The sequence below is a fragment of the Takifugu rubripes genome, chromosome 11, assembly GCF_901000725.2.
Source record: "Takifugu rubripes chromosome 11, fTakRub1.2, whole genome shotgun sequence".
Classification (NCBI taxonomy): Eukaryota; Metazoa; Chordata; class Actinopteri; order Tetraodontiformes; family Tetraodontidae; genus Takifugu; species Takifugu rubripes.
The window spans coordinates 14,919,008-14,944,991 of NC_042295.1; the positions used below are offsets into that span (position 1 = coordinate 14,919,008).

The following is a 25,984-nucleotide window of genomic DNA, read 5'->3' on the forward strand; positions in this document are numbered from 1 at the left end:
CATCACTGAAAACCAAACTTACCCATTAAGTAGTCCGTCGTTTCAGGGTCAACGGCATCGAAGTCTGCTTTATTCCACACGTAGCGGGCCACCTGCGTGGGCGGGAGGAGAGAATAGAAAACACTTTCTTCACTCTACTTGAGTGTGAACTTTTCTTCCTCTGTGGTCTTTAGAGCTGTTCTGCTCCTTTCTCTCCTTTATCTGACTGGTCGCCCACCTGACCAGGTAGAGGTTAATAAAGGTCACCTCATACCCAGGCTCAATGCACATCGTTCCTGCCTCTAAATTGTATTTTTTTAAGCAGTCTAAGGAGGAAACATCTCAGGATAACCAGCTCCATTCAGGACAGTTTGGGTCATACTAACTTTGTCCAGCAGGTGGCAGCAGAACCGCTACCAACACATTAAATATCGGGAATAGATTTCATATCATCATATTTGGGCTTCGCTGTTTCTAGATGTCATGTCACCTTTCCAGCCTTCATGCTCTGCCACTCTTTGGTGAGGTCACGCCCGTCTTTTCTTCGGCCCCTGGACAGGAAATCCCAGGGGTATTCGGGGTCCTTGGTGCCCCTGGGGGTCATGTATTTTCTCCCACCGCCCATAATGACCTGGAACCAACGCACGCATTTAGATGTGTTTTGAAAGCCGTGCGAAGCGATTTGAGGATGTTCTGGCTCGCACGTCGATGTCGGTGTTGTTGAGGAGCTGGGAGGAGATGTCGGTGCAGCCGTCCTTCTTGGCCGACTCTGGCACGTCGGCGTCGCTGTACCACTTCCTGCTGGCGCTGTGGGCGTAGCTGGCGGCCGGGGTGGCGTGCTGCACCCGCGTGGTCGTCACGATTCCCACAGACTTGCCTGCACAAGTCGAATAGTGTTACTTAGGAGCATCAACCGATAAGAACGAGTCCTTTTATCCAGGTGATTGAACGCCGCAGACATGTATGAAAATGATTTCATCGTATTATTAGAGGATTTTACAGGCAAACGCTGATAACGCGATAATAAATAAACATCAGGCCTGAAATGATCTTTGAACCAGTGATAAAAGACACGCTCCGGTCCAAGGATGAGGCGACAGCAGCCCTCTGAGGGTTCCATGTACACTGATAACATGTACGTGATAAGCGTCAGGGTTCGAGGAAGTTCCGAGCCGGCGCTTTCCTCCCCGTCCGTCCGATCTACCTGCGTCTTTGGCCCACTTCAGGATGGACGTGACCTCGTTGCCCTTCTGGGTCTTGCAGATCCCGTTGCGGGCCGCCGCGCTGACGCCGATGGTGTTCAGGTTGGTCTTCACCCCGCACAGAAACGCCGTGGCGGTGGCGGCGCTGTCTGGGATTTGGAAGTCCACGCTGTAGGTCTGCGGGACACAAACAGAAGGAAGGAGAAGGAGAAGGAGGGTAATGCTAAAATAATCCGCCTGAATGCTGCAGACAGGCAGTTTAATATCAGCGAAGCTAGCATTAGCTTAGCAGTCGGATAAATACTCTCTCCATTCAAAGGCGACTGTCAGGGAACAAGCTGTAATCTGGTGTTTAAAAACTTCCTATTTCTCTCTGGAGAGAATAAGGGGACAGTCTTAGAGCACCCTGGGGGGGCGTTTGCTGATGATTCTGTGTCTCTCTGACAGTTCAGCCTCTGTCCTCTGAAGGAAATTCTCTGCCAAAGGTCAGAACTGTTGACAGTTTCTCCCCATTTGCTCGTTTCATGCACGTTAGAAATGTGGCGCATCTTAGAAACGCTGGTCAACCTTAGCGAGCCCCACGCTGGGGAACGTGTCCATGGTCATGACCGTCTCCTCCCCGCTCTGGTTCTGCAGCTGGCCCCTGAGGATACGGGCCGCCGTGTATGTGGTCACTCCCATCCCTGAGACACCAAACACAGGATTTAGTTTCTTTGGTGGGAAAACAGGAGCCACCAGGTCAAGAGTCACTGACCAAAGACAAGTCATGGGGGACGAGGCGGCGAGTGTTGCGCAACTCACCGTCTCCGAGGAAGAACAGGATGTTTCTGGAAACGTTGGTGTTGAGCTTCCTGTCCAGGACCGACTGAAGAGACTTCTGGGCCTGGGACCTCCAGAACTCTGGGTTCTCCTCCTCGACTACGTGTGCGCAGTTAAACAAAATGTCCCAGGTTTTAAACAGGAAGATCAAAATGCGAGAACACGTGTTGAAGTTCGAGGAACGTTTAGTCTGAGTTATTGTAAATGGAAGATGTGAAAAAGTGTTTTCAGTGGTACAGAGTCACCTGTGTGTGTGTGTGTGTGTGTGTGTGTGTGTAATATCTGCTCTTACCTCTGGACTGAGCGAACCCGGAGAGAAGCAGCAGGGAGACGGACAGTGCGGTCGCTGGGGTCCACGCCATGGCCTCGCTCAGACTGGAGACGCTCCTCTCTGACCTGCTCGGGGTCGATTCCTCAGATGAAATAAAGCCTCCTATCAGAGCAGCTGCCAATCACTGCTAACAACAGCCCATAAACGCAGCAAGTCGTGATACTGCTGCAGATTTATGGCCTCTCGTTAAAGACACTGTCAGCGATGTTTGGACAGAGAGAGTACAAATCTTTGTGTGTGTGTGTGTGTGTGTGTGTGTGTGAGAGAGAGAGATTTATCCATAAATCTAATAGCTAATGCAGTTATGTAATTGGTGCAATTCAGCCCACAGGGGAAATTATTGAAACAAAGTTGCTCATTTAATGATTCATTTTTTAAAAGATGGGGTTTTTGTGAGCAGCCTACAGATTTTTAATTTTTTACCATTTTAATATTCTCAGTCACAGCGTTTTCTTCCAAAACTACACACAAAGGCGACGTTTTCTCTGTGAACTACAACTAGTATCGGCCTTAATGCTGCAGGAAGGTAGTTTCTGTAGCATAAATGACAAATGATGGGATTTTTGCACGTGATTTTTCAAGTATATAATTTTGACTTAATTTTCCTAATAAAAGCCTTCAATTCTAAAACTAACATCAAAATTTATGGAGATCTTGGATTACTTTTAGTTGTTGTGCCTGGAAATGCTACTTTTTTTTGCAGCGTATATAAATACGGTTTCTATCTAAACAGCGCCATCTAGTGGTGGCTGAACGTATGCGTTCTTTTTACGTCAGGCATGGTCCATGACGTCACGACTCATGAATTTTCCTCCTGTTCAACTGAAACAATGAATTAAATTTGTTTTTTAAAAGAATGAATATAAATCAGCTGTTAACGAACCTTTTGGCACTTTAGGCTTTAAAGTTCATGTCTAAATACTTTGCAGGAACAATAAATTGTGCATCCTCCACGGGCAGATGAAGGAATATTTTCTGTGTGTAAGTGGGTCTCTTGTCGTTCACGGAGCCGTGCACAAACGGGCTCAGGAGGGATTAAAGAGGAATGAGCGGCGCTCTGGTGGTGACCATTCAAGACCAGTGGCAGCTCAGGTCATACTGGTCAACCAGCACCAGAAACTGGAAATAAAGGCCACCTTAAACCAGTAAGAAGTAGGTAACCAGTTAGTGAAGGTTCCTCACGACAACCGTCTGGGGCCGTTCGGTTGTCTCCTAGCAACCAGTATAAACTCTAAATAGCAGTTACACACAGTTTGCAAAGACACCATCTGTCATTTTTCTTTTATTGGCAACAATCTTTAATATTTCTTCCAGTTTGGGATGTGAAAAGAGGCATTAATTTGTCTTAATTAAATATCATCTTTTAATAAAGTAAAGCAAAAAAATATTTACAAATTTTCAATTAAATGTAATCAATGACTCGGGTTGGATAATTACAAGCCCCTTCTGCCTTCTGAGGAGAGAAAATATACATACAGGGAAAAGGTTTCCTTTTCTAAAGTAAAAGAAAACAAAAAGCAAATAAACAATCTATGGAATATTTACAGAACTCTCCTGAAATGCATTTCCACTCAGGGAAGCAGGAAGGGCCTCGGGATCTGGACTGGGACACGAGCTCAGGTCTCTTCTGGACCTTTGAGTGGAACTCTTCCCAAAATGGCCTCTTATCTTTTGCTTTTTTTAAAATCGGAGAACAGGTTCTGATCCGGAGCTCCAGCTCTTCACTCCCTTTTTTTTTTTTTTTTTTTTTTCCGGGGGTGGGGTGGGGGGTGGGGGGGGTCGAGGGGTTCCCCTCAGCAGCAAAAGGGTGAGCGTCCGTCACCCGCGGTGATGCTGCGGGGGTTCCGGAGTCCACAACCGTCATTCCAAGTCCTTTCCCCAAATGTTTGTCTTAGAGTTCCACTGGTTCTTTGTAGTTTTCTGTTTTATTACAAAAAGCACACGCATCCCATCATTCGGCACCCCAAAAAAACAGAAAGCCAGCGTGAGGGGGCGGGGCGGGGCGGGGTCTGGTAGCTCAAACGTTGCCGCGTGACAAAAGATGCCATTAAAAATATAGATGTGAACAGGCTTTTAAAGTATTTATATATCTGTCATTAATAAGCAAAGTGTCTTAAACTGTGTTGCCGTGGCGACAAAAGAAAGCCATTTGAAAACAGGAGACAATCCTCCCGAAAAAAATACTGAAGGAAACCACGTCATCGTCGACGGCGCGCCAGCATCGGCTCTCACAACTAGTCAGAACTAGTCAGAACTAGTCAGAACTAGTCAGAACTAGTCACTCTATTATCTTGTATGATTCATTTATTTCAAAAAAGACATTCTGTTGGGCAAGAAAAAAGGAGCCCCCCCCCCAAAAAAAAAGCTGAAAAAGAAGAAAAAAAAAAAAACATGATCGAAAGTTCGATCCAGAATACAATCTCTCCCAGTTGAAGAATTTTTTTCTTGCTTTTTTTTTTTCTGAATATGCAGGAGGATTTTCGCTGATTCAGGCTCTTCTGAATCCCCCCGCCGGCCCTCCCTCCCTCCCTCCCTCGCTCCCCCGCTCCGCTCTAGCTGTTGTCGGACTCGTCCTCGGCCTCGCGGAGCCACGTGAAGAAGGCGGTGACGGACTTGAGGGCCACGCCCTTGCCCAGCTGCTCGGCGGGGTCTTTGCTGGACTCCCACTTGTAGAAGGCCTCCTCTTTGATCACGTCCTCGTCGTAAAGGGTGTCGAAAAACACGCGCAGCAGATCTGAAAGAAACAGAGGCGCGGCGTCAGCCTGCGGTGGCGCGGTTCCCGTCCTCCCCGAACTGAAGCGGGTCGACTCACTGGCGGGTTGCTCCAGCTGCACCATGAGAGCCTGCAGGGCGTAGAGAGCCTGCAGCTCCTTCTGCTCGTCCTTCAGGTACCTCTGCAGCAGTTTGCCTCTCGTCTTGATCAGGTTGCTGTCCACCTTGTAGGGGTTGTCACCTGCGGGAACAGCCCCAAGCACCGGTTAGGTTGACCGGACACACGTGCACACGTGCACACTGAGCAACGGCTGGGTGACTTACAGACGATGGCTGACTGACAGATACTCGTCATCAGAGCTCGGACAAACACGTCGGAGGACGTCTGCTGCTCGTCCAGGTTCCCCTGCAACAGGAGAACAGCTTATTCCCGGCCTGGCGTCCATCTTGTCCCATAACTTCCGTTCCTTCGCCCTCATCAATACAGACCTCGACCCAGTCGAACACCCTCTGGTTGTCCGCCTGGTCCTGGATCAGCCTCTCCAGCTGTTTGCTCAGCTCATTTGAGCTCAGCTCCTTCTTGTTGCTCTTCTCCGTCTCCTCACCCAGGGTGAACTCCACATTCTGGTTAAAGTTCACAGCACAATTAGACCCTTAAGATTAATGCTTATATTTAAGGGACTCTTCTATCAGATACTCTAAGACGCCTTTTAGGGCGCTATATGGTGTTAAAACGCTATTTTAAACAGATTTAAACACACTAAAATTGACGGTAACTTTTATTCAACCAGCTGTCAAAACAAGAGTGCAGCCGAAGGTGGAATCACATTTAAAAGAAAATCCAAAAATAAGCTTAGCGTCACGGCTCGGCTCTAAACGAGCTGTGCAAATAACAAAAGTTAAGGTTCCTCTTTCGGAACCGGTCCATCGAGTTAACGGCACCCGTCGCCAGGCTATTGTTTCCGTTCGCCCCCGTCAGCCCTGCCTGCGTTGTGAATCAGAGTCGACCGAGTTAGTTCGCCAAATAAATCAGCGATTCCGACTGCGGAGGGAACGCACCATAACGGGTTCTCTTTTTCTCCAAACTTAGCTCTGTTTTTTGGAACTTCCTTCCTTGAACTGAGAGCTGGGAGTGCACGAGAACACCAGGTGAGGAGGCGAGGGGCGGGGCGAGCAAGGAAAGGTGGCCGTGCGGCGCCTGATCAGAAAGCAGCGGAGCGACCGGAGTAACAATAAGAAAACAATTAATCCCGCTTCATATAGCGTCTACATATAGAGCGAAACTTCCACGTGTTCGGGACAGTTATGGAAACATTGGGAGGGGGAAGTTCCGTCACGCACGGTCGCAGCGTGCACCTTTAACAACTGGTGAAACTGCCAGACCAATTCGGCGGAGAGCAATCGATCACCTGTTCTGTAACAAACTTGTTGACGTCCTCATCTTCAGGGAGGAAATCTTTCCACCGTAGACCTGCCTCCCTCCACATCGTCCCGGCCTTTTTATGGCTCTGGACACAGATTAGTGGGAGACTGATGAACAGCACCGCGCAAGCAAAAAGGTCCCAGTGCACATAACATTATTATTATTATTATTATTATTATTATTATTATTATTATTATTATTATTATTATTATTATTATTATTATTATTATTATTATTATTATTATTATTATTATTATTATTATTAACTTTGGCTGCTTTATACCATTTCTTTGCAGAGTAAAGTGAGGATTTGGACCAACAAGACTCCAGCTTTTCCCAGAGGGATTAAAGGCTTTGAGGTCTCCCTGGAAGCAGTGAAAAGCACAGGAAGTGCATGTGACATGAAGCAGCAGTTTCCTTCTTTGGCAACGTTTGAAAAGCAGAAGAAAGTGGAACTCACCTGAAGAGTTCTCCCATTGGGATGCCGCCTTCGTGGAGCATAGGTGTGATCAGCTCGGCCAGGTAGAGCCAGATGTGTGGGATGTCGATGGCGATGTCTTCTGCCATCTCCAGGATTTGGTGGAGCCTGATGACAAACAGAGGGTTGAATATTATTTGCACGCCGTGCTATGGATCTCAGGGGTCCAGGAAGCCCACCCTTTATAGTACTGCGCTGTTGGCAGGATGCTGGCCTTCACCAGCTGGTGTAACAGTTGACCCATGCGCTCCCTGGCGATGGTGCTGCGCTCCAGCGTGGACTCCAGGCCCCGTTCTACAAACACGCACAGCAGCTCGGTGCTGTTCAGCTCCTGCACGCACTGCAGAGCCTCCTGTTGGGACACGGGGGACGTTGGAAACCTGCGGTCGCACGGCAGACGAGCAAACGCGCGCCCTCGTCGCGGGCCCCGATGTCTACCTTTGTGTCGTAAATATGGATGTACTCCTCGATGATGGCGACGGACTTCTTGCTCACTTCATCCTCATTCAAGGAGGGCTTGCTGGGGGCCTGTGGAGGCGGGGGGGTGACGGCTGGCTCCCGTTTCTCTGTCCACACAAGGAGACAAAAGAAATCCCGTCTGGATGAGTGAATTTAAAACACAGCTGGCTACAAATTTGAGGGTTAAACATCAATTTCAAACCAAAACATGCAGACTAAACCCGCTAACAGTGCAGAGCGCTCTGCCCCCCCACCGTTCTTCTCCCGACTCCTGGCTCGGTCCCTGTCGTCCGTCATGCTCGCCACTCTGCGCACGGGATCGGCGGGTCCGCGCTGCTCCCTCTCCCTGCTCCGCTCTTCCTTTTCCCGGCTGAAGCTGCGTTTGGTGACCAGCAGCCTGTTTCGCTCGTGGTCGTCTCTCCGGTCCTCGCCTCTGTCGAAGCGCTCGCCTCGGTTAGAGCGCTCGAAGTTGTCGCCGCGCTCTCGACTCGAGCTGTTTCTGCGAGACGGAGTGGAAAGCAGCGCGGCGATGAAATGATCTGCATCCAATTCTTCTTCTCATTTACAAACTGCAACTTTATTTACTCATTTATGGGCCCAACGGGGAAAAATGCTTTTCCAGGATGCAGAATCGGGAGTGTGTCTTACCTCTGAGGAACCCGTCTATCAGGGTCCGCTGAGGAGGAGGAGGAGGAAGAAGGCTGTTGTAAAGCAGAGAACCTGTTCAGAGTGCTGGTGGCTGGACGGCTACCTGCCTCTGACCCTGGGCATTCAAACACAAACACACACAATATATTTCAGCTTTGATGCCAACGGGATAAAAAAGTGAAATCAGAAACAAAATGAGCATTGGAAACCTACCGGAATCTACAGGCTTGGTGCTGGTGCCTCCACTGCTGCCCTTACCCCAACTGCCGAATGTGCCCTTACCACCAGGGGCCAGGTACTGATTGTTGAAGTCGAGCACGGGAGTCTGAAAGAGAATTTCATTGAATACATTTCCTGCAACGCTGCTAACGGGAAACAGGAAGTTGGCTGTGCTGCAGTGAAACGTGACCTCACTCTACCTTTGTGATTTTGGTAAGGCGAGAAGGGTCAATGGGTCTCTTGGAGATAGGGACTGTATTCCAGCCCTCATCCTGAGGAGGACCACCACGGCCCGGGGTGTGAGAGCCCCCACGCCCCCCGATTCCTCCACCTATCCTGCCGCCAGGACCACCGCCCATCTCCTTCTTGGAGACGAGGGCTTGCTGCACCTTCATGTGCTCCCTGTGCTCCTCCAGCTCGGCCTCCTTGTGGATCTGATCTATAGTCTTGGGTCCCTGGTCGGCTCGTCGTGGAACCCAGTTGTTCTATGAAGGTATCAGAAAAAAGGTGAAGTCAGTGCGGTGGAAAGTGAGTCTGTCACTGGGGGCACTTGTGAGCACAAAGTGCCTAAAACTGGCCAGCTGTGATTGGAAGACCAAGGACGTGTGTGTGTGTACCCGTCTCAAATCCAACACATCCTGCAGCATAAAGCGGATCCTGGAGGTGGTCTTCCTCTCTTTTATGATCTTCTCCATCTGATTGAAATACTGGTCCATACGCGGCTGTGGACAAACAACAGAATTGTGCCTGGTAATTTGACCTGCTGACAAAGAAAGTTTGGACAGCGGGTCGATGCGGCTGAGGTACCTTGGCTTTTTCAAAGTCCAGGTCCTTGCCAATGGTGGACAACAGTCTACACAGGCACTCCAGGGACTCCTCGTCGTGGTTTTTGAGCAGTTTTACAATGCAGTCGTGCATGATGACCTCTGTGAGCATCTTAAGCTTAAAGAGCTCGCCAATAAACTTGATGTTTCCCAGTGAGCGCCTCCTGGCCGAGTCCTCGGCCTCCTGTAGCTCCTCAACGAGACGCTGTTTCACATCCTAATAAGAATGCAGGAGTTGACTTTAAAGAGAAGCGAAGAAATATGGCAGGAATGTTCTCCTTTCCACGGCAGCGGCGTACCTCAGAGGCGGAATCCAGCTCTTTCCTCTTCCTCTCAATGATCTCATCATCATCTTTATCCTTTTCAAATTCCTTCTGGCATCGGTTAAGCAGCACCTTACGGAAGTTCACAGTGGCTCCTGTCTTGTCCAAGGTCTCGACTCGAAGCTGAAGAGATAACGACAGGCTTTAAAAAGAGAGAACTGCGTATATAATCCCCTGGGTTTGGCACAACTTACCCCTATAAGGCAGCGACACATGTTGGCATAGGCCACGGAAAAGTTTGGCTCGGAGATGGCCTTCTCGAAGATCAGATCTATCACTCCTTTCAACCGTTCCTCGGTGTCGATATTCAGTTCCATCACCTGTTTCATCAACTGTTGAAACTTCTGAGGGGTCAGTTTGTTGAGGATGCTGCGAACACTTTTAAAGAGCTCGAAGGTCTTAATTGATTCCGGATCGTTCTCGTCGATTTCTTCTGGCCCGCGGGTGCGGACGCTCTTTTTCACGGAAGGTTTCCAGGCCTTTTCCGCCTTGTTCAGCTGCACGTCATCACTGAGCGACATGGTGGTGATGATTTTCCTCGGCTCTTTTCTCTGGACCTGCTGGGAACGACGTGAACTGCCGACCCCGATGCCCATGCCTGGAGGCTGATTGGAAGGCAAAACGATTTAACTTCTGGATGATGAAAGTTGAGATTTATCAGGTCGTGCTTAAAAGTGTGGGCTCACCGGTCCTCTACCTCCTCCCATACCAGGCCTACCAAGGTTTGCAAAAGAGGGAGTAAAGTCAGGGCCACAGTTTATTCCTGGGAGACGGCTGGGGTCCAACTGCCGCAGTGGGGTCTTGTTGGCCTAAAATGACAAGATCAACGCTTTTAGGCCGATCAAATACCACAAAAGAAAATTTGAAACAGCTTGAGATTATAACAAAATAGCCTGGCACAAGAAATGAACCGCCCGGCTGCTAAGTCCTGTGATTGTGAATGCACAGAAACACAGGATTTATCTTTCAGATTTGCACCTTGTCCAGAACAACATCACTGATGGCTGGTAGCCCTTCAGGTTTGTTCATGCTGGCTGAACTGAACTGGAAGCCCAGAAGAAACACTCTGTCATACTTCTTCTTCTCCTCTGGGTTGATTGGTTTCCATTGTTCTAAAAGAAAAAAAAAGAAAATCACGGGCCGAGTCAGTTGGAACCATTTTCATGTTAATATCCTCATCTACCAATGAAGAACATGGAAGGTGGTAGATCTGAAGCACTAATGGCCCAGGATTACCAGAGTAGGACTCAACCCTAATGAGGAGTGCTCACCTTCTTTGTACTGATACTTCTTGTCAATTACAGTCGGCTCGGGAGCAGTTGGCTGAATGTTCTCTGCATCCAGCTTGTCCTCCTTGTCCTCCCAGGTCAGGTCCGCTTCCTCTGGAGGAGGAGAAGCAACAACGGGAGGCTTGGTCTCCTGCACGGGTGTTGGGGCTGGCTCTGGTGGTGCCACCACCAGCTCCTGGATCAAAGAAGAACGGTCAAAGGTGAAAAATCTCAAACGTGGGAATGGCTGAGTTCGGGGACAGAGACGGACCTCTTTAAAGGCATCCAGGAGGTCTCCTACTGCCTCCTTTTTGTTCAGCTCCTTAATTTTCCTCTTTTTCTTTGGCACAGACACAGCAGCTGCATGGAGACACAATTGACCTTGGATCAGAACACACCTCATGAAAGATGCTGGAAACCACAGATTCATATTATAAATGCATCAGTCTGATGCCGATGTATAGATTCAAGGTCTTCGCTTGTGGTTCACTGACCTTGCATAGTAGTTTCTACAAGGGCGGGCGTAGCAGTCAGGGGGGGTGGGATGTCCTCCCTCTCTTCTGCTGTCGGAGGGGGAGAAGCGGGCACCGGTTCTGATGTGCTGTCAGTTATGGAAACTGTCTCTGCAGAAGATGGCTTCTCTTCCTCGGCGGTAGGCTGGGGCATCGGGGGGCTTTCCTCGACATCTGCGGTCTCCGTGGGAGCCGCGTCTGCAGGAACTGTTTCTTGGACTTCAGACTCGACAGGCACAGCCTGGGCGACTTGTTCAACAGAAATCTCCTGGGGGGCTGCGGCGGGCTGCTCGGCGGCCTGAACAACAGGAGTCTCCGCCATCTCAGCGGTGGCTGAGGCCGTCTGTGCGAGGGAATCTTGGGTGATGTCAGGTTCTGCGATGGGGCTGTCGTCGCGCTCTCCGGGGTCGACAGCGGGCACCTCGGGGTCCTGCGGCGCCGGCAACGGCAAACCGTTGGGGAGACAGAGCTCCTCAGGCTGTGCAATAGGAGATTCCAGAGTCGTCTCCACACGACTGGGAGGAAACACGGCCGCTGGTCTATCTGTCTCCACCTCTGCAACACCGTTGCTAGTGGAGGGAGGTGCAGCGAGAGGGTCTGAAGAGGGATCCGCCTCTCCTGCTTTGACCACCTCCACCTGCTCCTCCACCTCCTCCTCCTCCACCTCCTCCTCTTCCTCCTCCTCCTCCTCCGGTGCGGCTGCTTTCTCACTTTTCGCGGTGCAAGTGCGCACAGGATCAGGTAGGGGTGCAGGGTAGGCAGGCACCTCAGGCGCTGAGTGGAGGCCTTCCGTGGAAGGTGGCGCAGCGTCCATTTCTTCTGCAACAGCACTCGGTCTCAGTGTGGAGACAGTATGTAGAGAAACGTCCTCTGGTTCTGATAGTAGATGTGGGGAAGGAGACTTAGTGTTTGGGTCAGAGGAGGTAGTCTCAGCTGGGACAGGGTCTGCCTTAGAAAGTTCAGGGGTCTTTGATGGTGGAGGCGGGGTAGGTTTCCCTCTCTCATCTTAAGGGACAGAAGTTTTCAAAAGAGGTGTGAGAACATTTCACAGAATAAAGGAAACACAACCTTTAAAACAAGTAATTGATCGCGGACCTCATCAACTCATACATTTGTGGCAACTGTTACAATTTTGATTTGTTTCCCCAACCAATAAGGTGGCTCGACAAAAAATTCTAGGAGAAAAGATGCTGAAATTTAAAGGATTCTAAATGTGACATGACATGTAGCCTGCAGGGTGAGCTGTAGTCAAGCTCAAGCACTGGAGCTCCTCACACAGTCCAACATATTCTTACTTCTACAGATCAAACATTCACAATTCCCAAATCCCATGCTCCCTAAAATGAGCACAGCTGTATTTAAACCCCTTTGAATTACTTGCATCATCAAACTTATTGAGTTGTGTGTTGAATTATCTTACAAACCGATTCAGAAACACAGGAAAAAGAAAAAGTTGAACCAGATTTTGCTGTCAAAAAGAGATTTCGGTTCTCAACGTAGACTAAGGAAGGACTTCTTTTAATCTTTGTGTAATTTGTTGCCGTTTTGGGCAGCCCTGTTAATAATCCCTTTCATGGTTTTTCAGAGCTGATTATCAGATTATATCATAGTTAAACTCCTGTACAATTACAACAATCTATACAGATTTGACATACTGCAGGTTAATATACATACTTTTGATCACATTTAATGCTTAAAATGAAAAAGGTTACAGCCCCAAAACTCAAACTTTGCCCGAAGGTCTGAAAGCAGCTAGAAACATTGACGCTGCTGGTCAACAAAGGATCTGACCAGCTTTCCCATGACCCTCATTACATTCTGTCAAATCTGTGATCGGTGCTCAGAAAAGAAGAAAAGGCTGACAACCAGCTTACCTGGTCTCACCACGGTGGCTGCGGCACCAGCTGGGACGCTCTCACCGTTGGCCTGTCCCACTGTTGGACTTTCCGTTCCAGACAGGGCTGTCTGCTGGGCGATATCGTGGTTGGCCTTTTTGTGTACACAATGTATGTCACCTATAAATGATTATTCTGTGCTGACCTGTGGCGGCGTTGGGGTAGATCCACTACGGCCCCCTGACATTATTTCCTCTGTAATGTCTCGACCACCTTGGTTTGGATCTCTTATTCTGATCTAAGGAGAGACAGAAAACAGCTGTAATGGTTAAAAAAACCCAAAATAAATGGAGGAAGTTATTCAAGAAAGCACATGAGAATCAGCTGGTTGACTATAAATGATTAAGTGCAAAGCGAAGGAAAAGGGGATATAAAATAGCCCAAAGAGGCACGCGAGGGTCGACTTCTCACGACGCTCAGCCCTTTTCTACATCTGTGACGGCCAACTGCCTCTTATTTGCTGAAAGCTATATCTCACAGTCAACGCTGACTCAAACAAATCCAAAAAGAAGCCGCCATGCAAATTCCTTTGCTTAACAACTGAACGCCATTCAGCTTTTTCCTCGCCTGTCATGCCGAGTGAGAGCCAGAATCAAGTTAGCCGACTTCCAAAGTGGAGGTTTCTCTGGTGAAGGCAAGAACAAAATGCTTTCTCGTGCAAACAGCACATCTGGACGGAGGGGGACCAGTGAAGATCACACATTCTTGAGGAGTGTCCATATATGACACATGTTGTTTGTCTTTCTCTCTCCTTGTCATGCAACTCATGTGAGCCGCAATGTCACCAAATAAGATGACGTAGGCGTCAACTCGACAAGCGTTAACCTGTAAAAGCTGTCAGCCAGTTCCTCTCTGGGTTATTTTGGACAGAACAACGCTCACAACTAGGTGTCTTTAACCTCATTTAGTCTGCAAGCGACTCCTCTCCCAGAAGACTACTGACCTTACAGGGCCGCTCTCATTCTGGGTCCGGAATAGCCACACCAGTTGAATCAGGTGTTGAACTTTAAACCCCACAATCCGGGATCATAGGTGGATGCAGTCTGTGTAGTCCTAGCTCAGCTCAACATAGTTACATCCAGGCTGATAGAGAGAGCTCCGCACCGGCAGAACAGGACAGTCCAGGGCTGTGTCTGACTGTCAGCAAGCTAGCAGCCCATCTCCCCCCCTTCTCTCAAACAGTGAGAGGGGGAAAAAAAAGGATAAAATGACTGGCCTTGTAAAGCTATGGTATTGGAATGTTGAAGCCCGCCCACAGACTAAGAGAGTTAAAGGGGCCAGAGGGGCAGGGAGGGAGAAATGGGAGTATTTCCAGGGGAAAAAAAGAAAAAAACTTATCAAATGAAGTGGAACCGGCAGAGAAAAATCCCCTCTTAGCTCCTTCTCTCTGTCTGCTTACTCGTCTTGCATGTTGTAGTAGCTCCACAGAGAGATTCTTTTCAGGCTCCCCCCCCCCACACTGCAGGCAGGAAACTGGCTGAGCAGGAGGAGGCGGAGTGGGTGCCACAGCAGCAGAGAACTGCTAGTCAGTTAGCCCTTCCGGTTCAGAGGGGGGAGGAGCCTGCTGGCCACGTGGGGCTAAGCTATGTGCTGACATGTCCTTCACTCCCACCGCTCTAGATTTTGTCATTAATGCGAAAGACGGAAATCGAGACAGTGGCAGTAACTTTTACTGCCAGACATTAAACATGCAAAAGCCTGGCTCGTGGTGAACATGCACCACACACCCGGAGCAGCACCGAAATGGCTGCACATGTGTGAGGAGCCTTCTGGAAATGACAGAGCCCAGAGTTCTTCAACACGCACCACTCAGGAATGCAAACACGCATACGTTATTAGCTCAGATGCCACTTCACACACATTCTGAGCGTGAGAGTCTCACATTCTGTGTGGGGGTGTGTTCCAAGACATGGTGCAGAATTCAGAGAATCAGCCAGAACGGGCCAAAGTGCACTATAAGTAACTACTGATAAGCAGACACGTTCAAGATTGAGAGGAATCAGCTATTGCTCAAGTTTGGTCGCAGAAAGCTCGGAATATATAACGCAACAGCCGAAGGGCTGAACAAACCACAAATGGTATCAGCAGATGGGTTTCAGTCATGTTACACGTTCAGAGATAAAACCTAAATAAAGCTGCAACAAAAGCTTCGGGATGACAACAGATCACGACTCAAAGAGCTGATGAGCAGCACATGAAACCCATCACTGGCACGTGCACGGGCATGCCCACTTAATTTAAAATCATACATCACAAACATCATTAAGCTGTCATTTCAGCGTTGAAAGTTGCTTCTGCAAGAAAGAAACAAGAAAATAACTCTTATTCCAAACATTTTTTCTCTTCTGCTCTCACCATGCAACACAACCTGTTCAGGAGCGAAAGGTCTTGACCTTTAGATCCAGGGGGGACGACTCTGGTATGCCTGTCATTTCCGACCACATTTCCATTTTAACCCTCAACACACTGAGGACATTTATGAGACTGAATACACGTACAAACATAAATTATGGATAACAAGTTTAGCAGATTTCTGGTTCAGGTGTCTCTTTTATGTTTAATTTTCGACCCCCAGTCTACATCCTGCATGAATAAATATTGAATGAACTGGAGTTCTGAGAATAATCTTTCATCCAAAGGCATTTATGTGTCACTGATTAGATGTTAAATCACCAAATGATGCACGTCAATGCTGTGTGAGTCATAACCAGGCGACGTCACTCATACAGGCGCCCTGAGCGTGACGTCGACTCCTCGCGTGCCCTTTCAAAATAAAAGTCGACTCTGTTGAGGATGGCGTTGAACTTACCTGTTTACGTTCCCGCTTGGTGGGGATGTGTTGGGGGGGCTGAGGTGGCGGCTGCTGCTGCTGGGGGGCGGGGTTCATGATGACCGGGGGCGCCTGCACAGAGGGGGTGAACTGTGGCTGGGCAGGGTAGTAGGCCCCTGTGGGGGATCCAAGAGAAGCAGCAAAGTCAACCCACACATGACAGAAGTTGGTCATACATACAACATAGAAGCAAAATTTACACAGTGGTACAGGTTACCAACGAAAAGTCGAAAATATAGTGTATGATGATATCACATGGAGGTGACATGTAAGGTTATTTAAATCACACCACATTCAGTCCTAATGTGCAGATCCTTTTTATGAATAAATGCTTCACTGTCATTGACACGAACAGACAAAAACAATGGCTGAAATCTGTATTTTTCCTGCTGTTCCGCTCTGAACACATTCACGCCATTTCAAAAGGCCAACGAAGAGAAGCAGCCATTCCAGCTGGAAGGCCCAAACGGGTAGGCCTTCAAACCGTGACACAGCAGTCCCTCCCCGACGCCAGCGTTTCTCCAGCATTAGCGTGTTTTCTAATGTCAAATAAACCTCTTTAAACATGGCTAAACCCCCCCACAATTTCTCAACAGCCCCAGTAGCCCATACGGAAAGGTTTCGGTAATACTACCTGGCCTTGTGAGGGGCCCCGGTGTAGGACTGTCATAGGACTGGGGCTTAAAAAAAGAACTGTCAGACTGAAGAGGCTTCCGTGTGAGCCTCCTCTGCCTCTCTCTCTAACTCGTATTACCGAGCCCGTGTTGTTGACCAGAGGCAGCCCGGCCTAAATATAGTCAAAAGCCCACACCGGCGCAGGGAGGGGAAGGGAGGGACGACACCAGAGGGACAGCGGCAGAAAGACACTGTCCTGGGCCAATGTCTTAAGAAAGAGCAGGGGAACATCACCCAGACAGCACCTACCCTCCGACTCCTGCTGCTCCCGAGACCCACGGTTCCCCATGACCAGCACAAGACTAAGAGGGGGTGGGGGGGGGGGGGGGGTGATTCCTATCCCCCTCTGCGTGATCTTCCGGTCCTCTCTACAGGTGCCCTCTCAGTTCAACTGACGCTCGCTCTTTTTCCATCCCGTCTCCGTTAGGCTCCTCCCCCTGACCTTCCTGGTTCCTCTGCACCGCTCACGTTATTCCCTTCGCTCCCCCTCCACAAAGAAGCGACTCAGTTATGTCATCTGGCGACCCCCCCCCCCCCACATCAGCCTTGACTGCTGATCAAATCTATGCTGACAAAGATTTCACTAGCCACTGCGAAGGGGGGGTGGCCTGTGTAGGAAGGGTTATGCAAATGTTTTGACTGTGAGGGAGGGGGGGACAGTTTTAAAAATAGTCAGCGCACACTGGTCAGCATGTGCAACGTGCCACCGAAGGCTCGTGAACGTGCAAATATGACTTTCTGAGTCATTTCTTACACTTGTAACGTGCTGGTGACTGAAGTCAGCCATCACCTGTGCAGTGTTCATGTCTAATGCAAACACGCCCACGGGAGGCACAGAAACAGCGCACGTGTGGTGCAATAGTAAACAGCCCTCGCAGCCTTTGCACTGCACCGGCATGCTGGTCAAACACACTGCCGGTCTCTGTCTGCACACCGTGGGGCCGATGTAATGGCCATTTCCCACCTGAAATCCTGAGGACTTTAAGAACAGAGACACGTTTCGGCCGGTTTAAATTCTGAAACGATAAATGTTACACTTTTGCACGTGTTGGGGGGTCTCTGGCATGAGGCCGGTTTGACGCGGAGCTAGATACACAGGTTACAATTGGCTTAAAATAAATATATTCTTATATGGTGTAAGACTAACTATTGCTGATTTGGATGCTGAAATTACATTATAAACTCATTATGAGACAAAAGACTTGCGTTTCGATATGAAAATGAGAAAATAAAACTAGGTATGTGTGTATTTGTAAGAATTAAAGCTTCTGTTGTCCAATTTTGGGAAGCCACTGGCGCCTGGTGTGATCTTCTGCTGCTGTCGCCCAGCTGCTTCAGGGTTGGACTTGTTGTGTGTTCAGAGATGTTTGTTCTGCTCTCCTTGGTTGGAATGAGTTGCTATTTGAGCTACTGTTGTTCTTCTATCATCTCAAACCAGTCTGTCCATTCTCTGAATCCTCCCATCAACAAGGCTTTTTCATCCACACGGCTGCCACTCACTGGTTATTTTCTCTTTTTGGGACCATGCTCTGGTTGTGTGTCAGAATCCCAGTCGATCAGCAGTTTCTGAAACACTCGGACCAGCCTGCCCGGCACCAACACCATACCGCGTTCAAAGTCGTTAAAATCCCGTCTTCCCCATTCTGATGCTCAGTTTGAACACGTTGTCTTGACCACACCAACAATGCAGTTGATTAGCTATTTATGTTAACAAACAATTGAACAGAGGGACCTAATAAAATGGCCAGTCAGCTTTTACGTGTCACAGAACATAGGACGTAGTCCAAAGCCTGTCACAAAATGTCAAATATTTTACGGCTTAAATGGACTGAAGTTATCCACAATTATACGTGCAATGAAAAAGCCTGGAAATATTGCTAAAAAAGCCTGGCAAGATTAACTAAACGCTGTGCACATCTTTCTAGATCGGATGCCTCTGAAATGGTTTCAGAGGTGAAGCTGAAGAATGGAGCGTGTTGTGCACACTCTATAGTGTTTTCACTATAATTAATTCAGGTCACTGCGTTCTCCCACTGATGAATTTAAGCTCAAACAAAGGAGACACATAGTTTAAATGCCTTTTAGTGGGGGGTGGCAGTGGGTTCGATAAGACTTGCTGTAACGAACAGTCGCCACTAGAGGGCGTGCCAACGCATGTGATAATGAGTGGTTAATTTAAATAAACAGTTAAAAAGCTGCTGATATGTGCTTTTTTTGGTCACAGGTTTTGTCTACTTAAGAAATGTTCTTCTCTAATACACATTTCTGTATTGGATTCTGTGACATTAGATTTGTAATTTTCATTTTCATTTCCTCTGTTTTTCAGGAAGTAACGACTGTAGTTTTCTTTCCTTCTCAGGTGACTTCAGTGTGCCAGTTTTCCACGGAACGGCACCGACTTTAGCGAGCCTTCATTTGCTTTCGCTGTTTGCTGTTTGCGCTGCGGATGAAATGCCTTCAATGAGTTGGTTGTTGCGGCACGAAGCCGCCGACGGCTGCGGGGCGACGCAGTTATAAGCGTAAAGTTATACGCGAGCTCCCGCTGCTTCCTGACTGGCCCTCTGTATAATGTTACATAAAATAGATACAACGGTGCGGAGCCTCTTACCATAAGTACCATATTCTGCAGGGTTTGTGGCTGTGTAGAAACCCGGGTTGCCTGTTTGGACTGGGTACTGCTGGGGGGGGGCCACATAGGTCGCTGAACGGTACTAAGGGAAGAAAAGTAGGTGAAATATATGAGTTTTAGGTGTGTTTCCATATACATCAGTCCGCGCCCCCCCCTCACCTGTCCGGGTATGAAGTAAGCAGGTCCTTGTGGTGAGCTTGGGAAAGGCAACTGTTGACCCGGGATCATCATCATCTGTGACCCGGCCTGATAAACGTGCGTGGGCGCCACAGGCCGGGGGCCGCTGCTGGGGGGGACGCCCCGTGACGCGCTGGGCGGAGGCAGGTTGGTTCTGTTGTTGTAATAGGACTGGAGAGGAGGCAGGGGAGCAGGTGTGTGTGCGACAAGGGAATGGAATGATGGAAAATGGAGGACAAATACACACAAGGGGGGGGGGGGGGCAACAGAAGTCATTAATTTTCCTTAGCAGATCTGTAACACGACAGTCGCTCATTCTTTCATACGGTGCATTCAGGGACCTACCCGAGCACAAATCTACACACAATTTACCCTAAAGCTGCAGCTATATTCCAACTATAAGCACATTGGCCCTGCCTGCCAGAGGCGCTAAAGGGGCTAATGCTAGTTCATTCAGAGCCTCTTCATTAGCATTCTACTGCTGGCATGGGAGCCTAATGCTGTAACCAGCAGAACCACGCCAAGTCAAGAATGTTCACTGGTGGCAGATACTAAACTCACACTTCCCTCAGAAGGTGAAACTAAGAAGGGAAAAGTGGAAGAAATTGGAAATCTGAGTTACCTGTAGTGATCTGAAGCTTCCCTTGAGCAGCACAAACACAGGCGAAAAAGGTCAATCAAAAGCAAAGGAAAAGGTGGGAGAAGAGGAGGAAGAGAGTCAAAACGAGACGTCAGTGGGAAGCCTAAAGAAACTGTGGAGCCCAAGTCAAGCAGTGAATTCACAGGAATCATGCGCACAACAGCGAGGCCTGGACCTGGACAGCTGTAAAACCACTTCTGAAGGGGGGCACTGGTCTGGAAACGGATTTTATTTCCAGACGTACATTTTCTTAGGACTTGGGTGGCATCACTTACATTTTCAAAAACTTTCTCAATGCTAATGTCAATTATTTTCCATGAAACTGATTTTACATTTCTGCAATTACTCTTTAGAAATAATAAAAACAATGAGCACTCATGAAAAGGAGATCACATTTTGTGTGACTGCTGTTAGTTGTGCTGTTAGTACCTGTTGGTGCAAAGGCCGCGGCCCTGAGGCAAACTAGAGGGGGAGATGCAGACAGGACAGAGGTTAAAGGCAAAAGCACCACAATCATGCATCATCTTCAACCGAAAGTGACCTTTTCTACAAAGGTCGAGCTTTGATTCGATAACAACCGACGGGATTTTTATTACAGAGTTGTTTCCCCTTCAACCTGTGTGTGTGCTTTATCATTTCTACTTCCTGGAGATTTACCTGGTAATACTAACCCGGCTAACCGGTTCAGAGGTCGTGTCATTTAAATTAGGAGAGGACAGTGACAACAGTGGTGATAAAGACCCGAACGACCTATTGTGGGACCTTTTTACCCGACCACTCGGATGGGAACGTGCACCAGGGGAACGCGGGTGGACAGTGAGGACGCTCGGGAAGTTTTGGGAACGCGAACGAGGGCGTTTGGAAATGGAGGCCAAAGTTCGGCGCCGTGGGTGTGCTGCCGGCCGGAGAGCGGTGGGTGGGCCTACCTGCCGGGGCTGTGCTGATGGGTTCATTTGTGGAGGCGGTGGAGTGGCGAACACGACGGAGGGGGGCTGCCCAGGAGGGAACGAGGGCTGCAAGAGAAAGGAAGTGATGTCACCAGCGGAAAGTGAGGCGCAGAGTGGGGGAGGAGTGTGTGTTATTTATGGTTGGAAAAGGGTTTTAAAATGAGAGTGTAACTCTGGTGTCGGCCTGATAATTAACTAATAGGAGACCAGACTGCTGTGATCTGCTTCTGATTATATGCATAACATCGCCATGACGACAAGCCTCTTCCTTAGTGGGGGGGGGAAGAGAGGAAAAGAAAGCATGACGGGAAAAGGGGGAAAGATGGAAGAAAGGGAGGTCTCAGGACAGTTTACCTGTGAAAGGCCAGGTGAGGGGGCAGGGTGGGGGGCGGAGGGGGGTCCTGTTATAGGCTGTGGTGCTTTATTCATTTCACGGGGTTCTGCATGTGGAGGCGGATGTGGACCTGTTCAGACAGAGAGCAGAAGGAAACGTCGCCGACGTCATGAGGTTAAAAACGACAGAGTGACCGTCAGCAGGGGGGGGGGCGACAGCAGCCCCAGAGCCAGGCCAGCTCCAGGTCACAGGTCATTACTGCCACAGCGCGGAAGTCCTTCAGAATGCTCCGTTATCAGGTCACTTCCTGTCGCTACCTTCCCAGTGACATCACAACATACAAGGTGTCTGGCAGATTCCCCAGAAGTGTCACCCAATCATTTCATGTCAATACAGAAATATGTTTATTTCAATCACAGCCCATCATAAAAGTATTAAAATAACTGTTCCTGTACAGAAATATATATTAATTTCAATCACAGCCCATCATAAAGGCATTAAAATAACTGTTCCTGTACAGAAATATATAGTAATTTCAATCACAGCCCATCATAAAAGTATTAAAATAACTGTTCCTGTACAGAAATATATATTAATTTCAATCACAGCCCATCATAAAGGCATTAAAATAACTGTTCCTGTAAAGAAATATATATTAATTTCAATCACAGCCCATCATAAAGGCATTAAAATAACTGTTCCTGTAAAGAAATATATATTAATTTCAATCACAGCCCATCATAAAGGCATTAAAATAACTGTTCCTGTACAGAAATATATATTAATTTCAATCACAGCCCATCATAAAGGCATTAAAATAACTGTTCCTGTAAAGAAATATATATTAATTTCAATCACAGCCCATCATAAAGGCATTAAAATAACTGTTCCTGTACAGAAATAAGTATATTATTTATATTTTCTGCACTGTATCTGCTCATACTGAGCAAAATTGTGTGTTACTACTACTACTGTTAGTGCGACATTTATATGGCTCAAGTATGTGAACATACGCACCATCTCCAGCTGTACTTCAACTCTATCGGGAGCTGTGTTACAGTGACACATTTATATTTATAGAAGAAGCCCAGATCATCGCTGCCTGACAGACACACGGAAGCTGTGGAGTAAAAAAATCCTGAGTCATGATGAATCAGGAAGGCTTTTTTTTACCCACAGAGGAGGAAATCTTGCCGCTGCAACGGTTGTGATCACCACGGTTACCAGGACTGCGTCAGCACACAGGCCAAAGATAATGAATACTCTCCAAGTTTTGATTCTTTTTACTGGAAGATGGAATTCCTTTGCAGGAAAACACTGATACTGACAACAACGGAAGGCCCAGATCTCCTGGATCTCCTGGATCTCTTAAACGTCAGGCTGGCAGATGAAATGCTGAGTCAGCGATCTGCTGGTTACAGGAAGACGTCAGACGGACGACGTGTTCCACCCAGGATGACCAGACGGGGCCATCTTACAGTAGGAGCGTGTATAGGCGTGACGTATGTATGTAGATCAACTTTAACTGTGTCACACCTCTTTGTTAACAGCCTGGGAACATCAGAGAGCAACAATCTGGGCTGAATTTGTGACATTTCACCAATAACTCCTTCCAACAAGTGCACGCGGGGGCGGAGGAAGACATTTGTATGTAAAGTTCAGATTAAAGTCCAATGGTGACACATCGAATCATCCCAAAACCCAGACGGGGCATTGAAAGATCCGCAGGAGCGCCCCGGATGTGGATGCTTGAGGCTTTTGTTTCACAACAGGAAGCAGGACCTGCAGTCACACATCAGCTTCCTGCGTGTGCACATGAGTAGTTTTTATTAAACTGTTGCAAAAAGCTATAAGTAGGCAGCTGCAGAATGCTTCCGAGGTCAGTGTCAGAGGAAGGTGCATCCATTTTGGACCCCTGCTGTGGCCCGGGGGTCAAATGTCTGCAGTCTCCCCGTGAACCTCGTGCCCGCTGCAGCCCCCTGACCGACGTGGCCACACTGACCCGGAGCTCTGACACGGTGCCGGGGTCGGGAGACAGCTGCGACGCAGATGGACCTGCGTTTCCACAGGTAAATCACGCGTGTCGCCTGCCTCCACCGGGGCTTCTGCTGACACAGGGGCGTGTCTGCACGTCTCCTCTCTCACACGCGCACGCACTCCTCAGTTATCTGCATGCAGTAGTATAAACACACTCGCATGAAAAGCACGGGTTTATCGCAACCTGATGTGCGAGGCGCTGTTAGCCGTGATGCTAACCCCATCCTAGGCCCGATATGGGTTTACCACGTGGTTTCTCTCGTCGTTGGCGCGTTGCAACAGCAGACGCCGGCTTCATGCCAGCCACACCTCAGCCCGAATCGCCTGTGGCAACCATCTATTTCGCGGAAGGCGCAAAACATACCGGACTAGCCGCGTCTGGAGACGTGTGCGGCCAAGGCGACGCGTCGGGGCTGCTGGCGCAGGTTATCAGCAATCTCAACGCTGGGAACTTTGAAGCTAATAAAAGCGGCTACTGTTGCGTCCAGGAGCGGTGTAGCCTCCTGGAGCTCTGGAAGCTTCAGCCAGATTCCTGGAGGTTATAAATACGTTAGCGGTGTTGTCACGACGTGGTGGTGAAACAACCTGAGCCGGAATGACTCAGACGCCTCGTTTTTGGTTAGCAGCCGAGCATCACGCCCGGGGAGAAGCACAACATCAGCAGCGTGCGTCTGACCCGGTGGAGGAGGAAGAAACTCACCCAAGGACCAAACACCGGAGTGGCGTTTTGTTGAACCAAATTGGCAGGACACTGAGCTGTCATCGCCTTCAAAACAAACGCCCTGTCAAAGCAGCCTCCGCCAATCCCGACAACCCGTTACTGTCAAATTCTTACCGGATCTCATAAGCTAGAGAACTAAAATGGGACTGTGTGCGACTGATGAACAGAGATAACAAATCCAGATCCTTTAATCAACCACCTAAACGTCAGGGATAATGAAACGTGAAAAGGTTACGGCACAATCTAAAGTGTACATGCTTAGAACACCGCAAAGCCCACCGTGGACGTAGTTAGCATTCAGATTGCTAACAGTATAAACTGCGACGAAAACAACAACACTGGAGCGCGGACGCGTGCGTATCGCTCAGCGCACACAACAAGTTACCGCCGGAACAATGTATTTCAGAACGTCACAATAACAAAGAGTCAACTTTGCTCTGCATCCCACTTTTAGCATGCTAGCCGGACAAGCTCATGTGAAGAAAGAACACCCACGTCGAATTAGCATGGAACGCTAGCAAGCAGCTAGCTGGCTAATCCCCGAAAACAGGAGCACCAGTTAACAGCAATCAGTGAAGAAAGTCGCAACAATGAGACACGTTTCCAGGCGTAAAAGCTAAACAATAGTTACTCCGGAACGTCATCCCAGAGTCTTAACGTGTCACCGGTGTGACGTTTTTAAAGCCTATTTATTTGAGGACTGTGGTCATTACCTTTCTCTCCTTGAGTCCGCAGAGCCGGACGGACGGAAAATCTTCCCGGAAGCCGGTAGGTAGGCAGTTCCGGTTTGGGAAGCAGACCTCTGGATCAAGGAACGGCTGGCGTCATGGCATTGATATTATGATCCAGATAAGAAAGAAAAAAGAAAATGAAACTATCATGACGAAGATAGCTTATGTTCGCGTTACAGATATCAGAACCAGTAATGAACAGCCCAGAAGCTCTATTGATTATCCCTGCATTATAGTTAACTTTTAGATAAAAAGATTTTCATTTTGTAAGGTTCATTATTTGTGGATTTGTGTAGAGATACCTGTGTGTATAAATAAATTATGAAACAAGTTTTATGTGGACAATCCTACTGTATTTGTGAATGTTTGCATTACTTTGTTGAGATTGATCCGGGCGCTTCATCCACAAGGTGGTGAATCCAGTGGAGGAGCCAGGATGGGGGACTGTACCTTGAGTGGTGTCCACCAGGTTCCAGTCAGGGTCACTCACATTGAGGTCACTGCCAGAGGGTGGATGGATCTTAGGTCTGGAAATCAGCTCAGCTGCATTTCAAATCATCCGGAAGCTCTGTCCTGTTAGCCGTGTCTAGGACCACTTTCGGTTTAAGATTGGTGAAGACGCCATTCCAATTGTCAAGGAGAAGCTGGTGGAAAGCCCCGGAGAGGAGTGGCATGCCTTGGAAATACGAGGCACGGGGCGACCAGCACGCTCATCCAACAACTCTGACAAACCATGTGCTGCATTTGCACCACAAAAAGGTTTAGATTTGACGTCTCTGACCAGGAGGGAAAGAACCTTAAGTAACAACACACACAGGAGCTGAGATTTTATTTTTGATCAGTTCTTTTACTGTAATGTAACAAAAAAAAAAAAAAAAAAAAGTTTAAGAACACACTTAAATGCTCCAATTACATAAAAAGAGTATCTGAACAACACACTGAAACAACCGATGTGGGCTAAAACGTTGGTTATTCGCTAATGAGATAATTAGAGTTTGGTGAACATCCCCTTCTCCAGTTTGATTCCTGTGGGACAGATGGAGTGAAATTGGAGCAGGAGGAAACCATTGATGCAGTGGACGAGGTCCCAGTTTTACCCTCCATGTGTCAGCCCACTCTAATTAACCAGGCCCAAAGCATCCATTTTTAATGAGTGCTGGGGATGGTGACA

At 48.4% G+C, this 25,984-nt stretch overlaps 2 protein-coding genes and 1 long non-coding RNA gene across 10 annotated transcripts in view; 1 reads left to right on the forward strand and 2 right to left on the reverse strand.

Moving 5' to 3' along the window:
• alp3 (alkaline phosphatase 3) overlaps positions 1–2,418 on the reverse strand; it is a 5,959-nt gene extending 3,541 nt beyond the window's left edge. Inside the window, exons 1-7 of the mRNA XM_029843725.1 lie at positions 2,293–2,418; positions 1,983–2,099; positions 1,749–1,864; positions 1,184–1,358; positions 684–856; positions 470–610; positions 23–92 (exon numbers count right to left, since the gene is read on the reverse strand). Of these exons, the coding sequence (XP_029699585.1) occupies positions 23–92; positions 470–610; positions 684–856; positions 1,184–1,358; positions 1,749–1,864; positions 1,983–2,099; positions 2,293–2,362 (862 nt within the window). The 5' untranslated portion in view covers positions 2,363–2,418. The remainder of the gene's footprint in view (positions 1–22; positions 93–469; positions 611–683; positions 857–1,183; positions 1,359–1,748; positions 1,865–1,982; positions 2,100–2,292) is intronic.
• A 1,178-nt stretch (positions 2,419–3,596) lies between these two features.
• Positions 3,597–24,912, reverse strand: LOC101077415 (eukaryotic translation initiation factor 4 gamma 1). 8 transcript variants are annotated; one of them, XM_029844434.1, is made up of 32 exons: positions 23,726–24,912; positions 21,345–21,454; positions 20,970–21,056; positions 20,473–20,505; positions 20,026–20,046; positions 19,386–19,574; positions 19,206–19,308; positions 15,902–16,038; positions 13,238–13,330; positions 13,072–13,162; positions 11,180–12,202; positions 10,957–11,045; positions 10,689–10,881; positions 10,396–10,529; positions 10,104–10,226; positions 9,612–10,022; positions 9,394–9,540; positions 9,078–9,311; positions 8,888–8,992; positions 8,471–8,755; positions 8,265–8,376; positions 8,052–8,166; positions 7,658–7,902; positions 7,383–7,510; positions 7,124–7,296; positions 6,927–7,052; positions 6,750–6,831; positions 6,453–6,551; positions 5,533–5,667; positions 5,368–5,449; positions 5,144–5,284; positions 3,597–5,065 (listed from the first exon to the last, which is right to left on the reverse strand). In XM_029844434.1, exons 2-32 carry the CDS (start codon positions 21,417–21,419, stop codon positions 4,884–4,886), a joined length of 5,193 nt encoding a protein of 1,730 aa, XP_029700294.1. In that variant the 5' UTR covers positions 21,420–21,454; positions 23,726–24,912; the 3' UTR covers positions 3,597–4,883. The 8 variants fall into 8 exon arrangements, with proteins under 8 accessions (XP_029700294.1, XP_029700295.1, XP_029700293.1 ...); XM_029844435.1 differs by having other exon boundaries at positions 24,796–24,813; XM_029844433.1 differs by lacking the exon at positions 23,726–24,912 and adding an exon at positions 22,342–22,444.
• Positions 22,453–25,179, forward strand: LOC115251587 (uncharacterized). Its single transcript, XR_003890124.1, has 2 exons — positions 22,453–22,803; positions 22,875–25,179. It is a non-coding gene; the product is annotated as an uncharacterized lncRNA (long non-coding RNA).
• Positions 25,180–25,984: the final 805 nt, after the last annotated feature.

Excerpts from the sequence above, each read along its gene's own strand:
- LOC101077415 (XM_029844434.1), bottom strand. The coding sequence starts at position 21,419 with ATGAATAAAGCACCACAGCCTATAACAGGACCCCCCTCCGCCCCCCAC. Across the intron at positions 13,331-15,901 it reads CCAAGCGGGAACGTAAACAG|ATCAGAATAAGAGATCCAAA; the intron begins GTAAGTTCAACG and ends GTCTCTCCTTAG. Across the intron at positions 10,023-10,103 it reads TGGGAGGAGGTAGAGGACCG|CCTCCAGGCATGGGCATCGG; the intron begins GTGAGCCCACAC and ends CCTTCCAATCAG.